Genomic DNA, 22,589 nt, shown 5'->3' on the forward strand with positions numbered 1-22,589 from the left:
AGTAGATTAAAAAAATATACTGTGAAGAAAGACAATATTATTGTCTTTCTTTATTGTCCTTATATTATATTTATTGTATTCTTATTATTCTATATATTTTCTTAATCCACTCTATTTTATTAATCAATTTTTACATCTTATACATAAATATATATATAAATTTTTTACTTTATATACAACTTTTTTACTTTATATATAACTTTTTTTTTACTTTATAATATGCTTTATGCTTATATAACATATTTTTTTACGTTATAACATGCTTATGTAAAACATCTATATTTTTTGTAAATATTACTTTTTGTTGTTGTCGTTAAAAACTAAACAAAAATAATGTTTCAGTTCGGAAAAATTAAATGTTTGTAAGAGAATATTCGAGACAAAATATATGATAACTAGCGTTAATTGCGTTTGCAATTTTCATCATTTCTGATATTTTCCTAGATATGTGTGTGTGTATGTGTGCGTGTGTGCGTGCGTAAAGTATTACACTTTGTATTACAATATACTACAATATTAAACTATTACACAATCTATAATATTTACATTTTGCCAACTTAAAAGTCAACGTTGTACCAAGGTTGGATTTTTGTTGTTGGCGATGTCGCATTCGTAACCAAAATAACATAAAAACAACGTTGGTGACCGATGTTGGGCCAATGTAACTCGCAACATCGATCTACGTTTTATCTACGTATTTCTGTTAGCTGGGTTGTAGTTTATGGCACTCTTTTACGAAAAAGCGGTCTTCTGATAGCCCTAGTCAGAAGTTATTTACGGTTTTTTAATCTTTGCCACTAACAAATATGTGAAAACAGGCAAATGATGAATATATATGAAATCAATATTTACTTACACTTAATTTATACGTATAAATACAACAACACTTTAATTCCAAAAAACTTTAATGATAAGTTTACAAAAAAACATGACAAACAAAGTTTTTTACTCTAAGTGGTAATAGTAGTAGTAGTTGTTGTAGTAGTAGTAGTAGTAGTATGTAGTAGTATGTAGTAGTTAGTAGCAGAAGTAATAGTAGTAGTAGTAGTAGTAGTAGTAGTAGTAGTAGTAGTAGTAGTAGTAGTAGTAGTAGTAGTATGTATATATGTATGTATATATGTATGTGTATATGTATGTAATCCTTGCGGAACGCCACTAGTCACAGTTAATCGATTGGACTGAGTGTGACCAAGGATGACTGAAACTGAGATCAAGATGTTTGAAAGCTATAATCCAATTGAGAAGATTTTCTTTAATTTCGAACATTAATTAAAAAATATACTTTTTTAAATCCAGGAATATGACGTCATTTGATGGTTTTCTGGCCCAGTTTGCAGTTGATAGGTCAGGTTTGATTGTTCCATTTTAGATGCAGCATGTTTTAAATTACCATTTTTGTGATGATAATAATAATAATAATAATAAAAATAATAACAATAACAATAATAATAGTAATAATAATAATAATAATAATCATAATAATAATAATGATAAAACTGCTTTCAAAACCATATTTTGCTTATAAATATTACCAAACGATTCATACAAAACTTACATTTTTAGATAAGGTAAGACAAGTTTAGTTATATTTGATTTAATCGTTTTATTCAAATTTAGTAAATATGTATTTACAATTTATTAAATATGAAATTTTAACTTGAAAAATAAAAGTGGCTATCCGAATTTTTCCAATTCTAAACGTACGAAAATGAATTTGGCACTTTGCAACGTCATAAAATGGATTCCACAAATGTTATACAAGTGATAAACTATTAGTAGCAAAAATGAAGTGGTGCTCTACTAACAATAAAAAAGTTTAAAGTTAATAATATTCCTAAATTGATTTTATAACCATTTGTCGTCCAGCGATTTTATACTTGAAACTTGAAAAGATAATGACAGTTTTAAAATTAATTAGCTTCATTAATTGGTTGCGCATTTTTCTCTTCTTTTGTACTTATTTTAGAATAATTATTTTGATTAACCTCTTCTGGTGGATAGCCCATGTTTAACTTTTCTAACATTGTTGCAAAACTTCCTGAAATAAATATATTTTTAAATAAATTTTTTACCAGCCTCAAAGCTCAAAAAATAAACTTGAGAGGTAAACTTATGTTAATCGAAAGATGGACTAATGCTCAATTAATCATAAACATTGAATTGATATTCAATGTAAAAAATAAAGCATTTATAATAAACATAATAAATAAATTTATAATATAATAATAATAAAGTTATCTTTTTTTTTTTTTTGCAGACTTACCTAAACAATTAGATACAAACTTAGGTATTTTCTCATATTTTATGAAAATGAAGTATATAGGAATGGTAACAAGGATCGCAATTATACAATAGGTTGATTCTAGTGGATGTTCAAAAAACGGAGCTACTGTGAAATAAGCTGAACTTAACAAGACTAAAATGGGTAATCCAAGGAATACCTAAATGAGAAAAAAAAACATATTTCGTATACAATAAATATAAAGATTAAAGTTTAGAATGCTTTTTTTAATCTAAAGGTGGAATGCAAGAAGCGAACTTGAGTCAAGTTCGACTTGAACTTTACATTGTAACCAATAGCGACAGAGTATTTTTTGAAGGGAAAACCCATACTCTGCTGCTAATGGTTACAATGTAAAGTTCAAGTTGAACTTGACTCAAGTTTGTTTTTTGCATTCCACCATAAGTCTTTAAAAATAATAAACTACTTTTAACATTTATCAAATACTCTGGTCTGTAAAATAAATAAAATAAATTACTTTAAAAGGTCTTTCTATATCTGGTCTTTTATATCGTAGCCATAGTAAAGCTGACATAGTCAAACCAACTAATGCTGCGTTAATAAAAGAAATGTATTTTAATAAATTTCCAAAATTAGACGACTTAGGTATCAGCATGACCAATGATACAATGCACTATATACAAAGATAAGTAAATTGTAGACATATATCTAAATTAGGGGTTTAAGATTTAAGCAAAAAATAAAATAAAAAAACATAGAATAACACATGATTGAGCAATCGTTCTATCTATCTACTTTGTCAAACGCAATCACATTTCTAAAAAGCAACCACTAACCTACGCAGACATAGACTTTTTGCTCAAAAAAGAAAAAAGTAGTTATGGTAATTTATGATTTAGGTCTGAGAATTTTGTTGCAGAAATGGGTTGCTCAAAGCTAGGAAACCACAGATAACTACTTAGGGAATTCGGATTAAATTTTAAACTCGAGTTAACAATGGATACTTTTATATCTGCTTTAAGGTTGATTCTCTTGCACCTTTTTCCTGTTTCCTGTTTTATATCGTTTCATGCGCTAGAATGCAATTGCTTACGAACAATATAGTAACAAGTTAGTAAGCATGCAGCTTTTTTTTTTTAAAAAACATCATCAAAAAAATTAGTATTCAAATTTAGTAGTGGGATGTGATGTATGAAATTGCTAGTGAATTATGCAGTTACTAACTACAGACGGAGTTTGTAAAAAATTTCCTTCGCTCTTTGTTTTAGATAATAAAAAACAACCTAGAAATTATATTTTAAAAAATTCTACATTTTTGCATAAAAACTAAATGATGGTATAAAAATTTTCTTTTTGAAATGAAAAATCTCACCTAATATATTGAAAAGAGTTAATAAGAAAACAACATTAGTCGAAGTCATAATAATATTTATAAACAATTTATGTGAAAACCATCATTTATTAAATTCACTTGTTTATTTAAGTTTTATCTAGAATTTTATTTGAAATTCCAATCTAGTCTCTAGTTGAAGGTAAATTTGGGGACTAAACCTGTCTTCTTTTTTTAAATATTCTTTGTTCCTTGAATATTAGGAGTTATTAAAAAATTTATAATTTTATTGTGACATTTTATTAGTTGTAAGTTGTTTAATAATTATAACATAATATTTATGATATAATATTTTTAATAGTAGTAATTATTATATTAGATTAACTTCAGTGAAAATTTACCAAAGTGTACCTAGTCTCCCTTATTTTGTTTCACTCTTTTTATTTATATTAAGCTTTTATCAACATATACTTTGATACGTTTTTCTTTTCTTCGCGCAGCACTTAACTAACGAAGATAAAACGTGACGTATTTCGCCAATAACCCCAAGTAATTTACTTACTATAAAGAACAGAGACGTTGTTGGTGTGTGGCGTTTTTTATGTATGAGAGAAAGAAACTTTGGCACATGACCTTTTTGAGCAACTGCATTCAACATCCTAAAATGATAAAATTAATTCTAAGTTGAATCTAATTTAGTTGTTAAATTGATTTAATATTACCATAGATGGAAAAAGCTGATAAAGTGTAATCACCTGCTGCTAGATATCATGCCTCCATTTGAAGCGCCAAATGATGAACATGCCACCATCACCGGTATAATTAAAGCTGCAGGACCATAAACTTGATCACCAAATGTCTAAATAAACTCATTAAATTTATGCGATAGTATTTTGTTATGGTGCAAGTTCAATCTTTAAAAACAAAGTAAACATAAGAATGGAGTAAATTCCGACATTATATTAGTGCCTTGTTTAAAAAAGTACTATTATACAATTCATACACCTAAATTTCTTTTTAGTTTTGCGATGTAATTACTTACCACTCCTACTGCATTTGAATTGGCGATTTCAAATGGAGTCATTACTGTCAAGTATGCCGCATTAACGGTGACATAGAAAACTGTAACTAATATCATTCCAATCCACATAGCTAATGGGAGATCTCTAATAGGATTTTTAAGTTCTGCTGCAATTGTAGGCAAATTACTATATCCCCCGTAGGCCCAAAAGCCACCGTAAAAAGCATAACAAATTTCTGAGATATTTGTCTTTGATCCTTTAAAAATTTGTCTGAAATTTTGGTAATGACCTAAAAAATGTTTCAAAACTCTTTTAAAAACATTTTTTATTTTTTAAAAGTTTACTTTTATTACTTCAAATTAGTTAGAACTTAAAGCTAAGTTTTTGAACTTTTATTTTTTTTAAACTATATGTTATGATTAATCTAAGATTTAAAAAATGAAGGTATTGTTTTAATTACTTTATAAAACTTGTTTTTTCTATAACACATTGTGTACGTGAAAGTATACTCAGGGTAAATTAGGGTATTATAAGCACCTTAGGCGAAAACTGAAATATTTTCAAAAATAATAATGCTGGATCCAAAATTTTTGCGAGTAAACAACTTTTACGGATTACTAGTCATGACTTAGATATATGGGCATCAGAATTTTTTTTCTTTAAAACACGAAGATTTTAAAAAAGTACCAAAATTACTCATATTACCCAGACCATTTGGTAACATGTCACTTTAAATTAGCTTAATAAACATTAATTAGAAAATACGAACCTGAAAATTAGAACTAATTTGTGGAATATAATGATTCGTTATTAACAATACCTTTCATTAAAAGACCAAATTTTAGGTCACTTTTTATTGAAAGAATAGTACTTTGAAAAAAAATTTTATTAGCGTAAACCTTTAATAAATACAATTATAAACTTTTTAATTTAAGTTACAGAATAAAATTTAGTATTGTTAAAATATTAAAAATTTTTACTATATTTTGCTTTAATTTAAAAAGCAAATAAAAGCCAGCAATTTTAGGACTTTAAACTAGGCAATTTCAATGAAAATCACTCGTTAAATTTGAGCTTGCTCATATTACACAAAAATGGTAAACTTAAATAAAGACAAAACTGAATGTTTCTATGTATCGTTTTTCAAACAAAAATAGAACGAATTTCTAGCGAATATGTTTTTCTTTATGAAAAATTAAACTTCATTATTTTAGTATCAAATTTCCGCGTCACAGATTTATTCATGTGTGATGATAATGTTTTAACAACACAAAAAATTTAATAGCGCTTTAAATAGTGAGAGCCGCGAACTACTGCATATAAATTACGCTAATTATACTGATTTCTGTTATCTTTGAAATCTTTGAGTATGCTCATATTACTAAGTTGCTTGTATTACCCTAATATACCCTATTTATGTTTTAATTTTTAAATAAAAAAATACGTTTAAACTTGTTTTTTATATGAATGATTGTTAACAATCATTCATATAAAAAAATTATACATTTTAGATTTAGATTTACCTTGACCAAGTCGCACTACACCAGTAATTGCAATCATTAATAATGCCAAAATTTTTATTATTGTAAAAATCTCCTGAACTATTGTTCCTATGTTAACGCTAGCAAAGTTCAAGATGAATATTACTCCTAAAATGCAAAAAAATATTAGTTTCTGAGTTTGTATATACTTTGTTTTTAAAAAATAAATAACTTGCCTACCAATGATTACGGCAGCAATTATTTTGATGTATTTTTCATCTATTTTGGCAGCTGAAACAATGTAACTTGCGCATGTTAACGTCACCATAACAAATGCCATTGGAGATAATACTACCACATTTGTAAACCCAGATATAAATGCTGGTAAATCTCCAAAACTTTCATATACAAAAGTATAGTCAGAGCCTGATGACGTTGGAAACATTGTACCAAGTTCTACATAACATAAAGCTGAAAATAGTGCAAGTACTCCACTGCCTGCCCAAACAATAAGAATTAAACCTGAGCTTCCAGAATGGTTTGCAACTACACTAGGTGATACAAAAATTCCGCTACCAACTACTGTTCCTACAAGAAGACCGATAGCTCCTAAAAGTGTGATTTGACGTTTGAAACCGACTTTTTTTTCGATTGATTTTTTGGCATCACTTTGGTTTTCATTTCTGATCAAACTCTTGGTATTACTATTGTTATCGTTTTCTTCCACCAAAGCATTGTCGTCATTACCGTTTTTCAGCATTACAAACTTAATTCTGCTTTCAATTGCGCCATATTTTGCTTTTCATAAACTATAAAATGTTAAATTATTACAAGTATTTTGTATTATAAACTAGTCTCTTTAAATATATAAGTTTTATCAACCTCAAAAGCAAGACGTTTTTACTTCGAAATTAAAACTTGCTCTAACCAAAACCTGTCAACTGTATTTACTTATTCTTATAAATCTAATTATATGTGATTTTTGAAAATAAACGAAAATTTTTTTAAGAGTTATACTTATAAAACATTATGAAACTTGGAGAATCTATTTCAAATCAAATCACAACAAATATATTCAAAAAAATTGCTACATCGTGATTTTATAAACAAGACAGCTGTGTAGACTTGACAGCTGTTTACCAAAACACCTTTCAAGTTTGATATAAATATAATAATAAAATAATATAAATAGTAGTAAAATAATATAAATGGTATAAATAATAATAATAAAAATAATCGAACTAATTGTAACAAGGAATTAAAATTTTAAAAATTTAAAAATGATAATATGGAAACATTATGTAATAATATTATTAAGAATACACTCTTAAGAAACAAACGCTAATATAACGGATGATTATGAAAAAAGTTAACACTATTCTTTATTTTAGGGTTATATTGGCGTTGATTTTTATGTTTGCCTCAAAATTTTAATAAATAAATATAATAATAAAATAAAATAATTATATTATTCAAGTAAATTTTGTTTACAAATCGAAAACCATCAAGTCTATAAAAATCGTAGCAAAATAGTTGTGACAAGTTTCGATTTGTTTGCATTTGTTCGACAAAGTAAGTATGTTTTGATAGTACAATATAGATACCAAGTAGGTTTGTATAGATTGAAACCAAAACTATTTTTCGGCGGCCGGATTGGGATGTCCCAATAAACTTTGTTTTAATTCTTGAAGGAAGCACAATTTTTCAAAAAGCTTTTTAGAAGCTAGAAAACAAGTGAAAGAAATGAATTTATTGGAGCTACCAACGAAGAAAACAAAGGCGACACCGAAATAAAATAAATTTTTTTTCATTACAGCAACATAATAAAAATTTGTTTTTTTACCTGTTCATCAACTAAACCAGATATATAAAAAATAATGGCTTTTTTATACTTAATTAGAAATAAAATTTTACTAATAAAAGAATAATTATTTAATGGCAACAATATTTGTAGCCACTAAATATTTCAAAAATTTTAATGCTGTCAGTAACTTATCAACCTTTTCATTATATAGACTTTAGAAGCATCGTCATCTGGAACCAGTGGTAAAGTTACACATATCTTTTCAGTACAAGTATATATTTTATAAATTTTGAAGGGGTTGTTTGCTTGATTTTTTTTTATTTTGTATTTACTAGGGATATCAAAATCTAGTTGCAACGTTAAAGTTGTATCTCTTAAAAATAGTTGCGAATAACCAATCAAACGATTTTATACTATACCCTTTTTTATGATGTGTTCTTAAGGTGGTAGCCCTATAAGAAAGGTGATTTTAATAAATAAAAAGAAATCTACCATATTTAAGTGTTTATAGAGTTTCTTGGAGTGAATTAGGTTGATTCAAAAAAAAAATTACATTTGGTTGATCCATAATGGGGGAAAAAGTGTCATAAAATCAGCGAAATTGATCACATTTCAAAATGCTCTAAGTCAGTTTATCTTTATCTGTTTTCAAACAAATTTTAGAACATTCTGCAGTACACCTAGATACTACATTTAACCGTCAGATTTTTTCCTAAATCAGAATATTAAAAAAGTTATTAACTTTTTTGGATAAACCTATCGATTTTCAATAGTTTTGTGGTATGATTTGAACGTTTAGGTCTATAAATCAATATTTAGAGTGATTCATAAAAGTTCTGACAGTTAAATGGAGTGCATATATGTTGTGAACATATCCTGAAAATTTGAAAGCAAATACTCTATCAAATAATAAGTTATCATCTTTTAAGTTTTCAAGAAACATTCAAAGAAGAAAAATACAAAAGAAAGTTTAAAAAGTAAAAATCTCAACAAATATTTTTTTTAAATCCTAATAATTTCCTGTTGCATAAGAGTCTATGGGTTCTTTTTCTTTTAAAATGTCACAGTAACCCTTCTGCTTTGCTCTGCCGGATTTTCTTCGCTTTTTTACATTGTCAGTAGCTTTTTTGGTCATGCATTTTTCACGTGATATATCCAGTTTCTTTGCTATTTAGTGCGAAACTATTCCTGTCAATCCGAAATATTCTAATATGCCAAGGATTCCGTTTCTGCCATTATTAAAATGTATGATAGCTGAATAGATAACCATTTCTATGGTTTCTCTTCCAACAAATATAGATTTTGGTCCACGAGACCATATGATTGCATTCAAAGCCTTGTTTTCATTTTGTGTTTTGCCATGCATACACTTTCCAAAAGCTAATCTTCCATTAAAGCTTTAAAAGTTAGAAAGATGAGATTTTTTATCCACATAGGAATTGAATTTACTGACCTATATGACTTATTTTCTTTTGAACAATACTTGCACCAACTTCCAGCATCTAGTGGGCAAAATTTATGACAATCGAAAGGATCTGGTAGGTCAGTGAAATGAAAAAGGGTCGATAATATTGCCTTCTTCATAGCATACAAATTTCCAATATTATTACAAATGGCCAGACCATAATTATTTTGCATAGAGTCAATGCCCTTGTTGGTAAGTTTTCCCTTACTAGATAAAAGTGTTTTAGTGTTTTTATATGATTTGACAAGATTACGCAAATAAGTCCCAAGGCGCTTCTGTACGTGACCAATACACTCGAGCTTGATTGGGGTTACATTATGATCTTTATATGGATTAGATTTTAGAACATCATTAAACGAACTGGTGTCTCTATCTCCCAAGTATTCTTTATAAATCAGGCCATAATTTAGTAATGATCGGGATAAAATGTCTGCAGCACCAGCTGATTCCGTTGCACCTGAGGATTTTGTATGATTAATTTTGCAGATGTGGTTAAGTTTCCAAATTTGGTAATCAGAGTTACCATGTTTGTTTTGCAACCAAAGCAATGCCTTGACTTTATTTCCACATCCAGACACTTGTCACCTGAAATGGCTGTTACTACTCCATGTAGTGAAGAATGGCCGCGTTTCTGCCACGTCTCATCAACAGAAATACGAGTGCATGGTATATCACTAACAGTGTCAATATGGACAACCTCTCCAGCAGCAGTTTTCATACTAAACTCAGCTACTTTTTTGTAATCTTTAACAACTTTATTAAGTTGGATGAATGGACCTTTAGTTAAACATTTTAAGTTTATTACCGAAGAAAAGGTATCCATAGCACTAAAACCACATCCAATTTCACGAAATGTAACAACAGCTCGTACATTTATGTCAAAGGCTCTGCGACCCTGAATCTTTTTAATTTCCTTTGGTTTTGTTTCAGGAGAAGCATACGAGGCTTTGGTCTAGTCATATTTGGAACATTTGACAGTAATAAAGTGTGAATACCTTCGCCGTTTTAAGTTTTCGTCATATAATATGATGTTACTACCACAATTCGGACACATTAATTCACAAAATATATTTTGAAGCATTGCTAAATGTATGAACATAAAAAAGTCATTATCAAGAGGATTTTTTACTATAGATGCAGACATTTCATTATTCATATTTAATTTCCTTTGACTTGAACAAGTACCAAGAACAGATGAATCCCCAATATTTTTTTTATTTGTAATTGCACCATTCCACTTTCTCTTTCTTTTAACTATGGAATTTTGTTTATTTGGCATTCTATTATTATTTAAAATCTAAAAAATATTATCTATATGTATAAAGACACACATGTATATACTAATAAATACATAAAGGATGCACCAAATAAAATAGTAAACATATATATGAAGCTATAGAAGTATGACTACTATATAATGAATTTCAATGTAACTTCCACTTCCAATGTAACATTTTTCAAAAAAAAAATTTTTATAGGGCTACCTATAAAAAATTTTTTATAGGGCTACCACCTTAAACGTTGCCAACAATTATTTCCAATGGTATCTATTAAAATAATTATAAATGATTTTAAAGATGTTTCTTTGCTAGCTTTCTTTCTTTTTTTATAGTCTTTAATGTCATTGACACCTTGTAGCAATGTCATTGACATCTTGTAGCAATGGTAAGTTTGTATCTTTTCAAAATGATTATAAATAACTTAGTATGAGAAGATATTTTTTTTGTAATCTTTAGTGGCAACGGCATTTAAGTACCAATCGTAAAGTTGCATGTATCTTTTCAATACGAGTTGAACTTCCATATATTTATAAAGTGTCATTTGCTTATTATTCTTTGTAGCAGGATCGACATCAGGTAAGATTAATCTTTTCAACAATGGTAAGATTATATATTTTCAAAATAAATAGATTGATATTTAAAGGTCACCTTCAAAGTTTGAAGATGATCTTTTTGATTATAATCAATTTTAATTTTTAGTATTTATTGGCATTGATACATATTAGCAACAGAAGCAATTGTTGAGTCTTTTTAAAGTACTAATAAATGACCAATCATAATATTATGTATTACATCTTTTTTATTTTTTACTCTTTAGTAGCAACAACATCTTATATCAATGCTAATGTTATATATTATACCTTTTCAAAAATGATTAAATTAATTATAAATTGTATTTTATTTTATATTCTATTTAATTTTGTAATTTTTGTAAACTTACACATATTTTTTCAACAAGTATATTCATAAATTAAAGGTGTCATTTGTTCATTTTCCTTTTTATTTTGTATGCCCTGGTGGCATCGAAACCTAGTAGCTGTGGTAAAGTTATATCTTGTTAAAATACTTTTAAATGTTCAATTAAATGGTTATAAACCACGTATAATTCAATATTATTATAACCACACATAACAAAATATCATAAACCACACATGATTCAAAGTTGTTTTTTGTAGGTTTTTTCGTTTTGTAATCTTTATTGGTGTCAACATCTTGTACCCAATGATAAGGTTACAATTTAAATATTTTTAAAATGTTTATAAACTAAACAACTTTGTTAACTATGTATAAATAAACTTTAGACGTTGTTTTAATTATTTCTAATTTATTTTAATAATTTTATTATATTTTTATATATTCTAAAACAAGACATAATTTAACTGGACATATTCAAATAAAAAGTTTACTTTATTTACTTTAGTGACTATTGTATTGAAACTTTGTAATTGTGTTTTTAATATTCTTCTTATAAAAGTAAGATCGTTATAATATAATATAAATAATATAACGCCAAATATAACAATTCTGCTGTTAGTTCATTTTTCTTCAATATAACGCCAATATAACGCCAGAGTTGAGCAAACATAACGGATAAAAATAACGCCTAAATAACCCCAATATGATGCCAAATATAATGCCAATATAACAGATAACTGGTGTAATACTTTCTCAACACTGGCGTTATATTTTTTTGTAATTTTGGTGTTAGATAACATAATAAAAGATGTGCCAAAGTATTAGCGCACTTTCAGTCTTTCAAGGATTCTAAGAAAATTTGATATTTTAAATATAGCCAACTTTGTTTTTAAGGCATGCCAGGAATCTATGCAGCATGGAATCTGTAACTTTTTTGATTAGATCTTGTGACACGCTATTCCACAACTCTTGCATTTAAGTCTTGAGCTGTACCAAGTTAGTGGGATTTTTTACAATATGCATTTCATCCAACATTAAAAATTCTTAATAGGATTTAAACCAGGTAAGTGAGCAGACCAAGGTATCAGATTCAATCGTTTTTTTTTTCATGTATTTCCTGATTGAGCGTGCTGTATAGTAAGGAACTTTACCTAGCTTAAATTACCGAGTGGAATCAGTTTTGAAAACGTCCGTTGAAGACTGTAATTATATCTCCTGATACGGATTTCGAGATATTATTGAGTTGATTGTGGAAATCAGTGCAAAGATGCGCCAGGCCAGTGCTAGATCCAGTGATCCAGATTTAAATGCCGACTGAGTCTCAACCTCCTTGAAGTCTTGGCATGATAAAACAAGGATTGTATTTTTCGTTTGTGTATCTTCTGACTAAAATCCTTTTCTTGCCCGACTTTGCCCGAGAAATTTACTTTTCTCCATCAGGGGCGGATCCAGGAAATTATTTGTGTACATCTGATTTTTTACGTCTGATACATTACCCCCCTCCCCCCACCTCACCACCTTCAAAAGTGGATGTGTAGGGATGCAAAAATCAACCTATTAGCCCTTATTACACAATATATATATATATATTATATATATATATATATATATATATATATATATATATATATATATATATATATATATATATTAGTTAATCTATTTAGAGCTTATCTTCGTTTAAAAGTATGCAAGGATGTGGCAGTTTACCATTGTAAAATTATATATTTACACATTATTTACAAATTATTATTAAAAAGTATATTTACACATTACTATTATTAAATTAAACTTACACATTGTAAAGTTTTATATTTACATTGTAACAAATATATTATAATATAACACGAGTTATATTTGAACATTTTTATATTATAATATAATATCCAAATAAGAATTATATAAAGAGATATTCAGAGACAGAGACAGAGACAATCTTAATGCCCCATTTTGTTAAAAGTAAATTTTAAAATCTCTTTAAATTTTTATTAAATCTTGATGACAAATACATAAAATCTGAAAAAAATCATTTCAAAAAATGAAAGTAAATACCAATATAATAATTACAACAGTATTTTAATGTAAAGAATAACAACACCAAGTTTTTGTTGTTTGTATCACTAATAATGATATATCTAAACCCAATTTAAAAATACAATGTATTGCAATACTTGTTTTATTGCAAATAAAGTTTTAAAATGATATGTGGCTCCAAAAATAGCCGTGCTTTTTTTTACTAGTGACAAAAAAAAGTTGACTTCTTTTGTACTAGGTTTTTTATATTTTTTTATGTAAAATTTAAAAAGTTTTTTTTTTTCATATTTCATATACTTTTTTAACTTTGTTTAAAAGTTAAAACAATTTAATTATGATTACTAGTAGCATTTTTATATCTATTACTAACTCTGTATAAATATTCATCAAAACTAAACTATTTGAGTGGTCCTGTACCATGGTTCTTCAAATATAATTTTTCAGGCGCCAAAGTAAAAAATGTGCACTCACATGCAGTTAATGTCACATTAAGTTAATGAAAAGGAAGCAAGTAAATTTTTAATGTTTTCGCAAGCAGGGAAATTTATCATTTTTAACAAATCGGTAATAATAAAATGGATATTACTTTTTTAAATTTAACCCAAAGGCTTCGCATAAACCAAACTCACAAGGAAAAGCAAAGGGATTCAGTAAATCTGTTCCATAAAAGTGACTAAAAGATATGATGAATATACTTCTACCTAGTGTCACCAAAAAATTGAACTTCAAAAATCATTTTTGTAGGAACTAGCACAACGTTCTTGAAAAGTATCCAAACCTTTTACTTTTTCTACCCAACATGCTCTGTAAAAACTTTTTTTAATTTTTATTTTAACAGCCAATGAAACAAAACTTTTAATATGCTCTCCTAACTTTTATTTCCTGGTAGATTTTAAAAGTATGATACCTCTTTAATGTTAGCCAAAAGATTCATGATTATACATTGCACGAGGAACAAAAAGCTAAATTAAGCCTACGACTGTTGCAATAAGCAAATGTAGCTTTTTTATTCAGATTTAAAATACCAAGAAGACCTTAAGTGTGGCTATCGATTGTTCCAGCATCATCATAATATCTAAAGAAAAATCTAAAATACTTTTTAACAAAACATAAAATAAACTAATCCTTAACTAGAAACACCTTTTGTGCAATCTAAAAAACTGATAAATACTTCTCTAATTAAACTTTAAATCAACAAACCCTATGATAATAGTCGATAACCATATGATGATAGTAATAATTGTTCTTTGCATTAACTGTCAGAGGCTTCATCAGCAAAAATAAAAAAATGTTTAGAACTTAAAATTTTTTTTATTATTTTGTCAGTAATAACTCCTTCAAAACACTTTATTACTTGATGTGTGATATCTAAAATATGTAAGAAGCAATTTTTTAATAATATCTCAGTTGATCTTGATGAAATTTTATCACCACCGTTAACACGGAAATGTTGCAAACACTTTTTAAGAAAACTAAATACTTTATTAGATTCGACAAGATTCGTATCTTTACAAGAAAATATATTTTTTTCTGATATACCTTTCAAAGATAATAATTTTATTTCGTCATTTTTGTAGCATGTTTTTAACTGAAATATCCAAAACTAAAACTTTTAGCGTATGAATATCAGCAATAAACCTTATATATTTCAGGGTGTATGTGTTGAAGGTCGCCCGATGGTGTTTTTTTATAAATGAAATCAAAAATTTAAAAATTAAATATTAAAAACGAAACTAAATAAAAAGATAAACTATAGAAATGAATAATGTTGGAGACGTCCACTGGTGTACTCTCTTATGTATAAGTTATTATAACTTATTTCACCTCCTGATTATCGCAAAACAAAGGATTTTGACTGAATTTTACTTAGGATGTACCGCAAATAGGACGTCCAAAAAAAACGAAAATTTGAAAACGTTTTTTATTGCTTAATAAAATAATATTGGGGATGTCCATTGATTAATCTAACTAAATATTATTTATTTATAATAACTTTAACCTCCGGTGAGAAATATATTTTTATATAAACTTCAAAACTCTCTAAGCAAGAAGCATCTTTTTTTTATTATTAGTGTTTATAAAACTTAAACCCAATAAAAAGACTCAAATTTAATTTACTTGACAGTTAATTAAAAAGGTATTTTTATATGCAGCATTAAAATTTTGTATTAACTTTTTTTTTTTCAAAAGTTAATTTAATATTCGGTATTTTTGGCTACGTCTACAGACGTACTAGATATAGTCTAGATCCGCCCTGTTCTCCATTGCTCTACAGTCCATGCAGCTCTTTTTTTGCACCATTTTCTTGGGTTTAAACGGCCTTTGATGCTTAGTAGTGGCTTCTTTGCTGCAAGATACAAATTGAGCTGTTTTTTTTTTCATCAGCTTGCTAATTATTGATTGGCTAGCTTGGTATGGATCCATTGTTGTATTCAGGTCTAAGGTAATTTAAACTATGCTCTTTTTTGGGTTGCGTCTAGCGAGCATAGTGGCTTTTTTTTGTTCTTTTCCGTCATTTTTTAAGAATAACAAGAGCGACTTTAGCTTTGACTGTGCCAAACTCATTATAGTTTTTGAGCGCTGTTCTAACGCTGCATTCGCTCGAGCAGACGTCCGATTTCTCATTTGCTGAGACCACTTTTGTACATGCCAACAACTTGCTACTTTTTTTAAATTAATCAGCTTTTTAAACCCATATTTTTTTGTTGCATTTTCGAAATTTTAGCTAATTTTATTTTCGAAACTACTTATATTTTATTGACTATTATTATTCAGCAGAGAGTAATTAACAAAAATCAATCAAAAAGAGAACAAAAAATTATTACTTAAAGGAATTAAATGTGCGTGATATACTTTTTAAATGAGTACGCTAATACTATTGCACGCTTATTTTCACTCATTTTTCAGAAAAGTTTTCTAGTTAATTCATCGAAACAAAAAACATATTTGGCATTTTATTCGGTCTCACCTTTTATTTAAAAAAAAGTTAGTTTGAAAATTGAAATTATTTTTCAATTTATTTTGATTTAAAGTTGACCAAGATGAAAAAATATAAATTAAATTAAAAATACTATCCACTGTATCTATGATATATAGATACAGTACTTCTGGATAATGTAGAGTTAATAGTAATCGGTTTATACTTAAAAAGAAAGTTAAGCGACTTAACTTTTCTTTTGTTGAGTCATTTAAATATAAACTTAAAAAAAGTCCTTATTTTAAAAAAACAATGTTTGATTGATATTTTTTCCAAAATAATGTTTTTTAAAGTTGACTTATTATGAGTTGAGAACTTTGATGATAATGCTGCAAAACAAATCTAAAATTAGTCACTATTGCCCCATCTCTGTTCTTTCCACATTTTCGCAAAATTCTAGAAAAAATTATGATCATCAGAGCATACAAACATTTTCATGATAATAATCTACTTTACATCAATCAAATAAGTTTCAAGAAAGATAAATCAACTGAACATACAATTATCTGATTTGTACGTGAAATCCCAAAATCATTCAAAAAATCACAATATACATAAGGAATTTTTATTGGCTTATCAAAAGATATCAAGTCAATCAATATATTTATAAACTCAAATACTACGGAACAAAAAATAAAATTTTAAAATGTTTATCTATCTAACCAAAAACAATTTTTACCATTTAACAATAAATATAATCTGTTCCAGCGAACACAGACGTCTGTGGGACGTCTATATAGCGTCACATGTTTGTAGAACGTCCGTAAGACGTCCAGCGGACGTTTGGTGCCCGCTGGGGTGGAGCCCCACAAGGTTTTATTCTGAAATCTCTTTTTTATTAATTTATTTATATGACTTGAAAAAAGCTTCAAAACTAACGAGCATTATGTATGCAGAGGATACAAACTTTTTCCTTTTTAACTGTGATATTGCTGAACTTTTTAAAGCAGTAAACTCAGAACTCGGACATGTATCTAATTGGTTCAAGTGTAATAAGTTAACCTAAAATGCTAATAAATCAAAATTGGTTTAATTTTTTTCGATTACAAAAAAGCGATTTCTTTCATCAAAGTTATCTCAAATCTTTATAGATCGAAAGGAAATAAAAAAAGATTTTCTTGCAAAATTTTTAGGTGTTTATGTTGATGAAAACATAACTTCCCAGCAAGCACACAACGTTGAAACAACGTTGAAACAACGTTGATCAACGTTGATCAACGTTATTTCAACGTTGTTTCAACGTTGTGTGCTTGCTGGGTTGGAATCATCATATTAATTAAATCAGCACAAATATTTCTAAAAACATGGGATCTTATATAAATCACGAATCTACCTCAAAAAGATAGTCTTGATCCAACTTTCTATTTATTATAGTTATTTATTATAGTAATTATTCATTTCTATTTATTATAGTTATTTAAATTACTCTAATGTCGCTTGGGGAGTTTTCTCTCATTCGAGACATTGTTATATTGAAATGAGAATTCTAAATATATACGAGTTAAATGTATTTAATATTTTATGTTTTGCTTATACTTGGATAAATAATTTATCCCTAGCCGTTTTCAAAGATCTTTTTACATTGAAACCAATCAGTAAAAATTTTTAAATGAACCTTTTTATCAAACAAACTTTAATCAATTTTGTATTACCTATCAAGCGCCACACCTTTAGAATAAAATTGTTTTGCCGAATTTTACTTTTAAAGTACCTTTTACTTTTTGCCTTTTTTTAAAAAACTAAAAAACCTCATTCTTTCATTAGATAATATATTGAGTTATTATTAGTAGTAAAAGTTAAAAATATATTTTCGTGTACTTTTTTATTGTTTATATACATGTCTACGTTTATTGATGTTTAATCCTAGTAGGAACAGTATAAGAACAATAAATAAGTAGGAATTTCCTACTTATTTATTGTTCTTATGATTTTAACTTTTTAATTTATACGTTGGTTTACGCCTGAATAAAGTTCTAACGAAAAGTTTCTCTTGATCATTCTACAGATACATGTATTATTTACCTTGCAATAGGTTATTTACCTTGCAATAGATTATTTACCTAGCATTAGATTATTTACCATGTAATAGTTTGTTTACCTTGCAATAGTTTGTTTACCTTGCAATAGTTTGTTTACCTTGCAATAGATTATTTACGTTGTAATTTTGTAAAAGTTTAACTATTTTTTGTTTATCTTATTCTTATTAAATGCTTGTTTAAGGTGGCACACAACCAAAAAAAAGTAAGTTTTTTAAATATTTTAGGATTTGTGGTATTTTTGTTCTATAATTATTCCCCCAACACATAATAAAAAAAATATCATCAAAAATAATATAAAAATTGATCTAATAGCCTTTTAGTAGATAACAGTTTTGAAAAATTTCCCTAACATCGCCTTAGCAACCACCAAACACTTGAGTTTTTATGACTTTAAAACAGGAAAACACCACCACAAATTTGATTTTAATGTGTTATATGAAAGCTCTTGTTAGTTTTCCGTTTTAAAAGTCATACTTCAAATCTTAATTTAAGAACAGGAGTGTTTTTTGATTGGTAATGTAAGTCTCTTATATTGAAACTTTTTCCTTATTTTTTATCAAATTATGTTAAAATTGATTTTAATTTAGTTGAAATAAAATTGTTTTTAAATGAATAAACAAGGAAATACAAGTAAAAGAAATTCATCAAGAAGAATAAAACAAAAATGAAATGGTGCTGTTGCAAATAAAAAATCTAGCATTTCATCATCTTGCACAAATAAAACAACTAGTAGCTGTTCTATTGAAAGAAAATTGACGTTTAAATTCTCAAAGAACTGATATCTGAAAATGCATGAAATAATTGCTTTCAGCTATTAACTTTATCAGATGTTGATTCCAGTTTTCAAAAAACTGGAATCAACATCAAACTTTATTGGTATTTTTGCAAAATACCAATGAAGCTTTAAATTCAATTAAATGGTCTCGCGTACCACATTTGTTAGTAAGTCTAACCGAAATGGGAACATACTCAGCAGTGCGACATTATAATAATAGTGCTAATGGTGTACTAGAAATTTTAAAGTACTTTGGCCTAAATGGTATTGTCAAATTGACTTCGTCATGTAAAATTGACAAAACCAGAATTCGACATATGAAGTCAAAGTCAACGGTTTAAAGTAAAATGCAAAAAAAAAACTAACAGCAGTAGAAAAAAGTTTCATGGATCCACAAGTAAAAGACACAAGTAATAGTTACATTCCTGGTGGATTTTGATAATTTTTATGTTCCTTTTTCAATTTTTTTTCTTATTTTTGCTTTTTTAGCAATGTCTTTTTAAAACTTTGATATACATTTTCTCATTAACCAAACTTTGCGTAATTATAAAATTTTCAGGACTTGTTTTTTTTAATATAATACTTTTTTTGACCCATTTTTAATGCAAAGCTATAAAAGGGTCAAAAAAAGTATTATATTGTAAAAAACAAGTCCTGAGAATTTTAAAATTACGCAAAGTTTGGTTAATGAGAAAATGCATATCATAGTTTTAAAAAGACATTGCTAAAAAAGCAAAAATAAGAAAAAAAATTGAAAAAAGAACATAAAAATTATCAAAATTATTTAAAGTGTTAAAACTATTGATATTTTATATAAATGTAAAGTGATTTTGTTAAAAATGCAATATATTTTGAAATATTTTGATTAATTCCCAAGGTCACGCAGGATAAGATATGCTGAGGATACTATGTAGAAAATTTTAGTTTGAGTTACAAAGACAAAATCAAGTTATCAGGTTTTGAAGTTTTGCTTAAAATACAGCTTTTACAATGTATTTTCAGCCATTATGAATTTTTTTTCAAAAAAAATATTTATATTCTTTTTTTTATTTAATTTTTGTATAAGTTTTTTTTTCCTCAAAAAAATTATCAAAATCTACAATAATTAAAAAAACCTTGTTTTCAGTTGAGTGCCACCTTAAGGTCCTGACGACAAGATCCTTGCGATCTTCTTTCAGACAGCTTGTTTATTTTTGTTATATTTTCTCTCATTGTAATTGTATTTGTAATAATGTTTTCTATCATTGTTTATATGATTATCTTTATTATTGGTTATATAAAGTTGTACAACGACCAACAAATTAAAACCAACAAAAAAAAATTAATAGTATTAATAATATTTATACGTTGTTAAAAACAAACTTTCAAAGTATATATTTAAAAACGTTTATTTAAAAAAAAAAGCTTTACCTTAAAAATTAAAAGCTATATCTTAAAAAAGAAACAGTAACAACAGAATTTTATAAAAGTGTTATAACTGAAACTTTTAAAAAATAATTAAGTTTTTAAAATCAAATACAAACAATAAAAAAAAACCTGTTTATACCATTCATCAAATTGCCTTTACTTTTGAAAATATTTGTTTTATCGTTTTAATAAAAAGTAAAGCCGTTTTTTATTGTTGAATGTTATTTTTTTGTTGTATTGTAATGTAATGCATTCGAATACCTATTCAAAATAATCTTACGATAAAGCAATATGTTTAACATATTGTATTCTTTATCTTAAGATTTATATTCATATAACAATATTACATAAAATAATAATTGAAAAGATTTGGAATAATTTCTTAGCAATATTAAAAAGCTGGGAGTAATTATGATTTTAAGTAACAATTATAATTTTAAATTAGCATTATTTGTACGCGTGTACTGCTGGAAAAAGAGTGAAACTAGCATGATACTGAAAAAAGTGTGAAATTAATTTTTTGTATTATTTAGTTGGAAACTAATTTTTTTGGTAGACAGAACTCAATACAAAAATAGAGCAAGTATATATTAGAATAGTAATAAAATAATTGCAAAGATGATCACATAAAGCGTGAAACTCTGTTTTTCTATACAACACTGCGCGACAAAATGATAAGATACCCTAAAAATATTTATAAAACTCTGCTAAAATATTTATATACTATTTTTTATTGTCAATGAAAGCAAAGGGTTTACAACAGTGACGGATCCAGGAATTTTTGGTGATGGTAGGGAATGGGGGAAGAAGGGGATGTTGAAATACTTTTGAATTTTGAATCACATTAGCGTCTCCAAAAAAAAACCATTTTAGGACTTTTAGATTCTGATGTGCCGGGGAGGGGGGGATGCATTACTCCATCTTCCTATCCTTCCCCCACCACTATCACCACCACCATGGGTCCGTTACATGTTTATAACACTAAACAAAGTTTATTTTAAACGTAGCTTGCATTTTATTAAAAAACCTTTTTCAGTGCGATAAAATTATAAGATATTTTTATGTAAAACGTTTTATTTACAAACCACAGTTGCGGCCAATTACAAATATTTATTTGATATAAACACCACAAACGATTATTTAACTGTAAGCTGTTGTGAACTATCAAAAAGTTGTTTTAGATTTTTTTTTATTAAGCTTAAAATATTAAATTAATTAATAATAGCTTGTGATGCACCGTTGAGTCCAGATGAGAAAAAAGTGCTCTTTAACTTATCGAAAATGGGTCATTCCGTTAGTTACAAGGCTAGTGCCATTGGACGAGCCAAACTGTGATTAGAAATTACAATAATAATCCTCATATGTATGGAATGAAAAATAGTCCTGTACACCCATCAACATTAAGAGGCCGTGATAGGCAAAAGTTGTTGAGGCAATCTTTAAATTCTTTGTTACATGCCCGTCAAATTGCTGCAGAAGCAGATGTGGTTGCTAATTTACGTACAGTTTAGCAAGTTATTCATAAAAATTTTTGAACGTTCAAAGCACGTCCAAACCGTTCAAAAGACGTTCGATACGTTTAAAAAATTTTCAAAAGACGTCTTTTTTTATGTCTTGTGCCCACTGGGCACAAGACATAAAAGGATTATTTCCACAGACATAAAAGACATTAGGATTATTTAAACAAAAAGATTATTTCATTAAGACATTCAGGCAAAAGGATTTTTTCAACAAGGCATAAAAGGATTATTTCAGCAACAGTGAAATTAAGACATTGAAGTGCCCAGCTAGATCCCCAGACTTGAACTTTATTGAGAA

The 22,589-nt window shown here is 27.4% G+C and overlaps 1 protein-coding gene across 5 annotated transcripts in view; it reads right to left on the reverse strand.

Moving 5' to 3' along the window:
* Positions 1–1,583: 1,583 nt before the first annotated feature.
* The window catches only part of LOC100213140 (b(0,+)-type amino acid transporter 1), a 32,633-nt gene continuing 11,627 nt past the window's right edge, over positions 1,584–22,589 (reverse strand). Inside the window, exons 1-9 of one of the 5 annotated variants that reach the window (XM_065793838.1) lie at positions 20,911–21,059; positions 6,316–6,884; positions 6,118–6,243; positions 4,615–4,883; positions 4,328–4,431; positions 4,135–4,231; positions 2,760–2,915; positions 2,264–2,441; positions 1,584–2,038 (exon numbers count right to left, since the gene is read on the reverse strand). In XM_065793838.1, the coding sequence (XP_065649910.1) occupies positions 1,911–2,038; positions 2,264–2,441; positions 2,760–2,915; positions 4,135–4,231; positions 4,328–4,431; positions 4,615–4,883; positions 6,118–6,243; positions 6,316–6,835 (1,578 nt within the window). In that variant the 5' untranslated portion in view covers positions 6,836–6,884; positions 20,911–21,059 and the 3' untranslated portion in view covers positions 1,584–1,910. The other 4 variants (XM_065793839.1, XM_065793840.1, XM_065793843.1 and 1 more) reach the window with 4 other exon arrangements.

The sequence above is a fragment of the Hydra vulgaris genome, chromosome 03 (assembly GCF_038396675.1).
Source record: "Hydra vulgaris chromosome 03, alternate assembly HydraT2T_AEP".
Classification (NCBI taxonomy): domain Eukaryota; kingdom Metazoa; phylum Cnidaria; class Hydrozoa; order Anthoathecata; family Hydridae; genus Hydra; species Hydra vulgaris.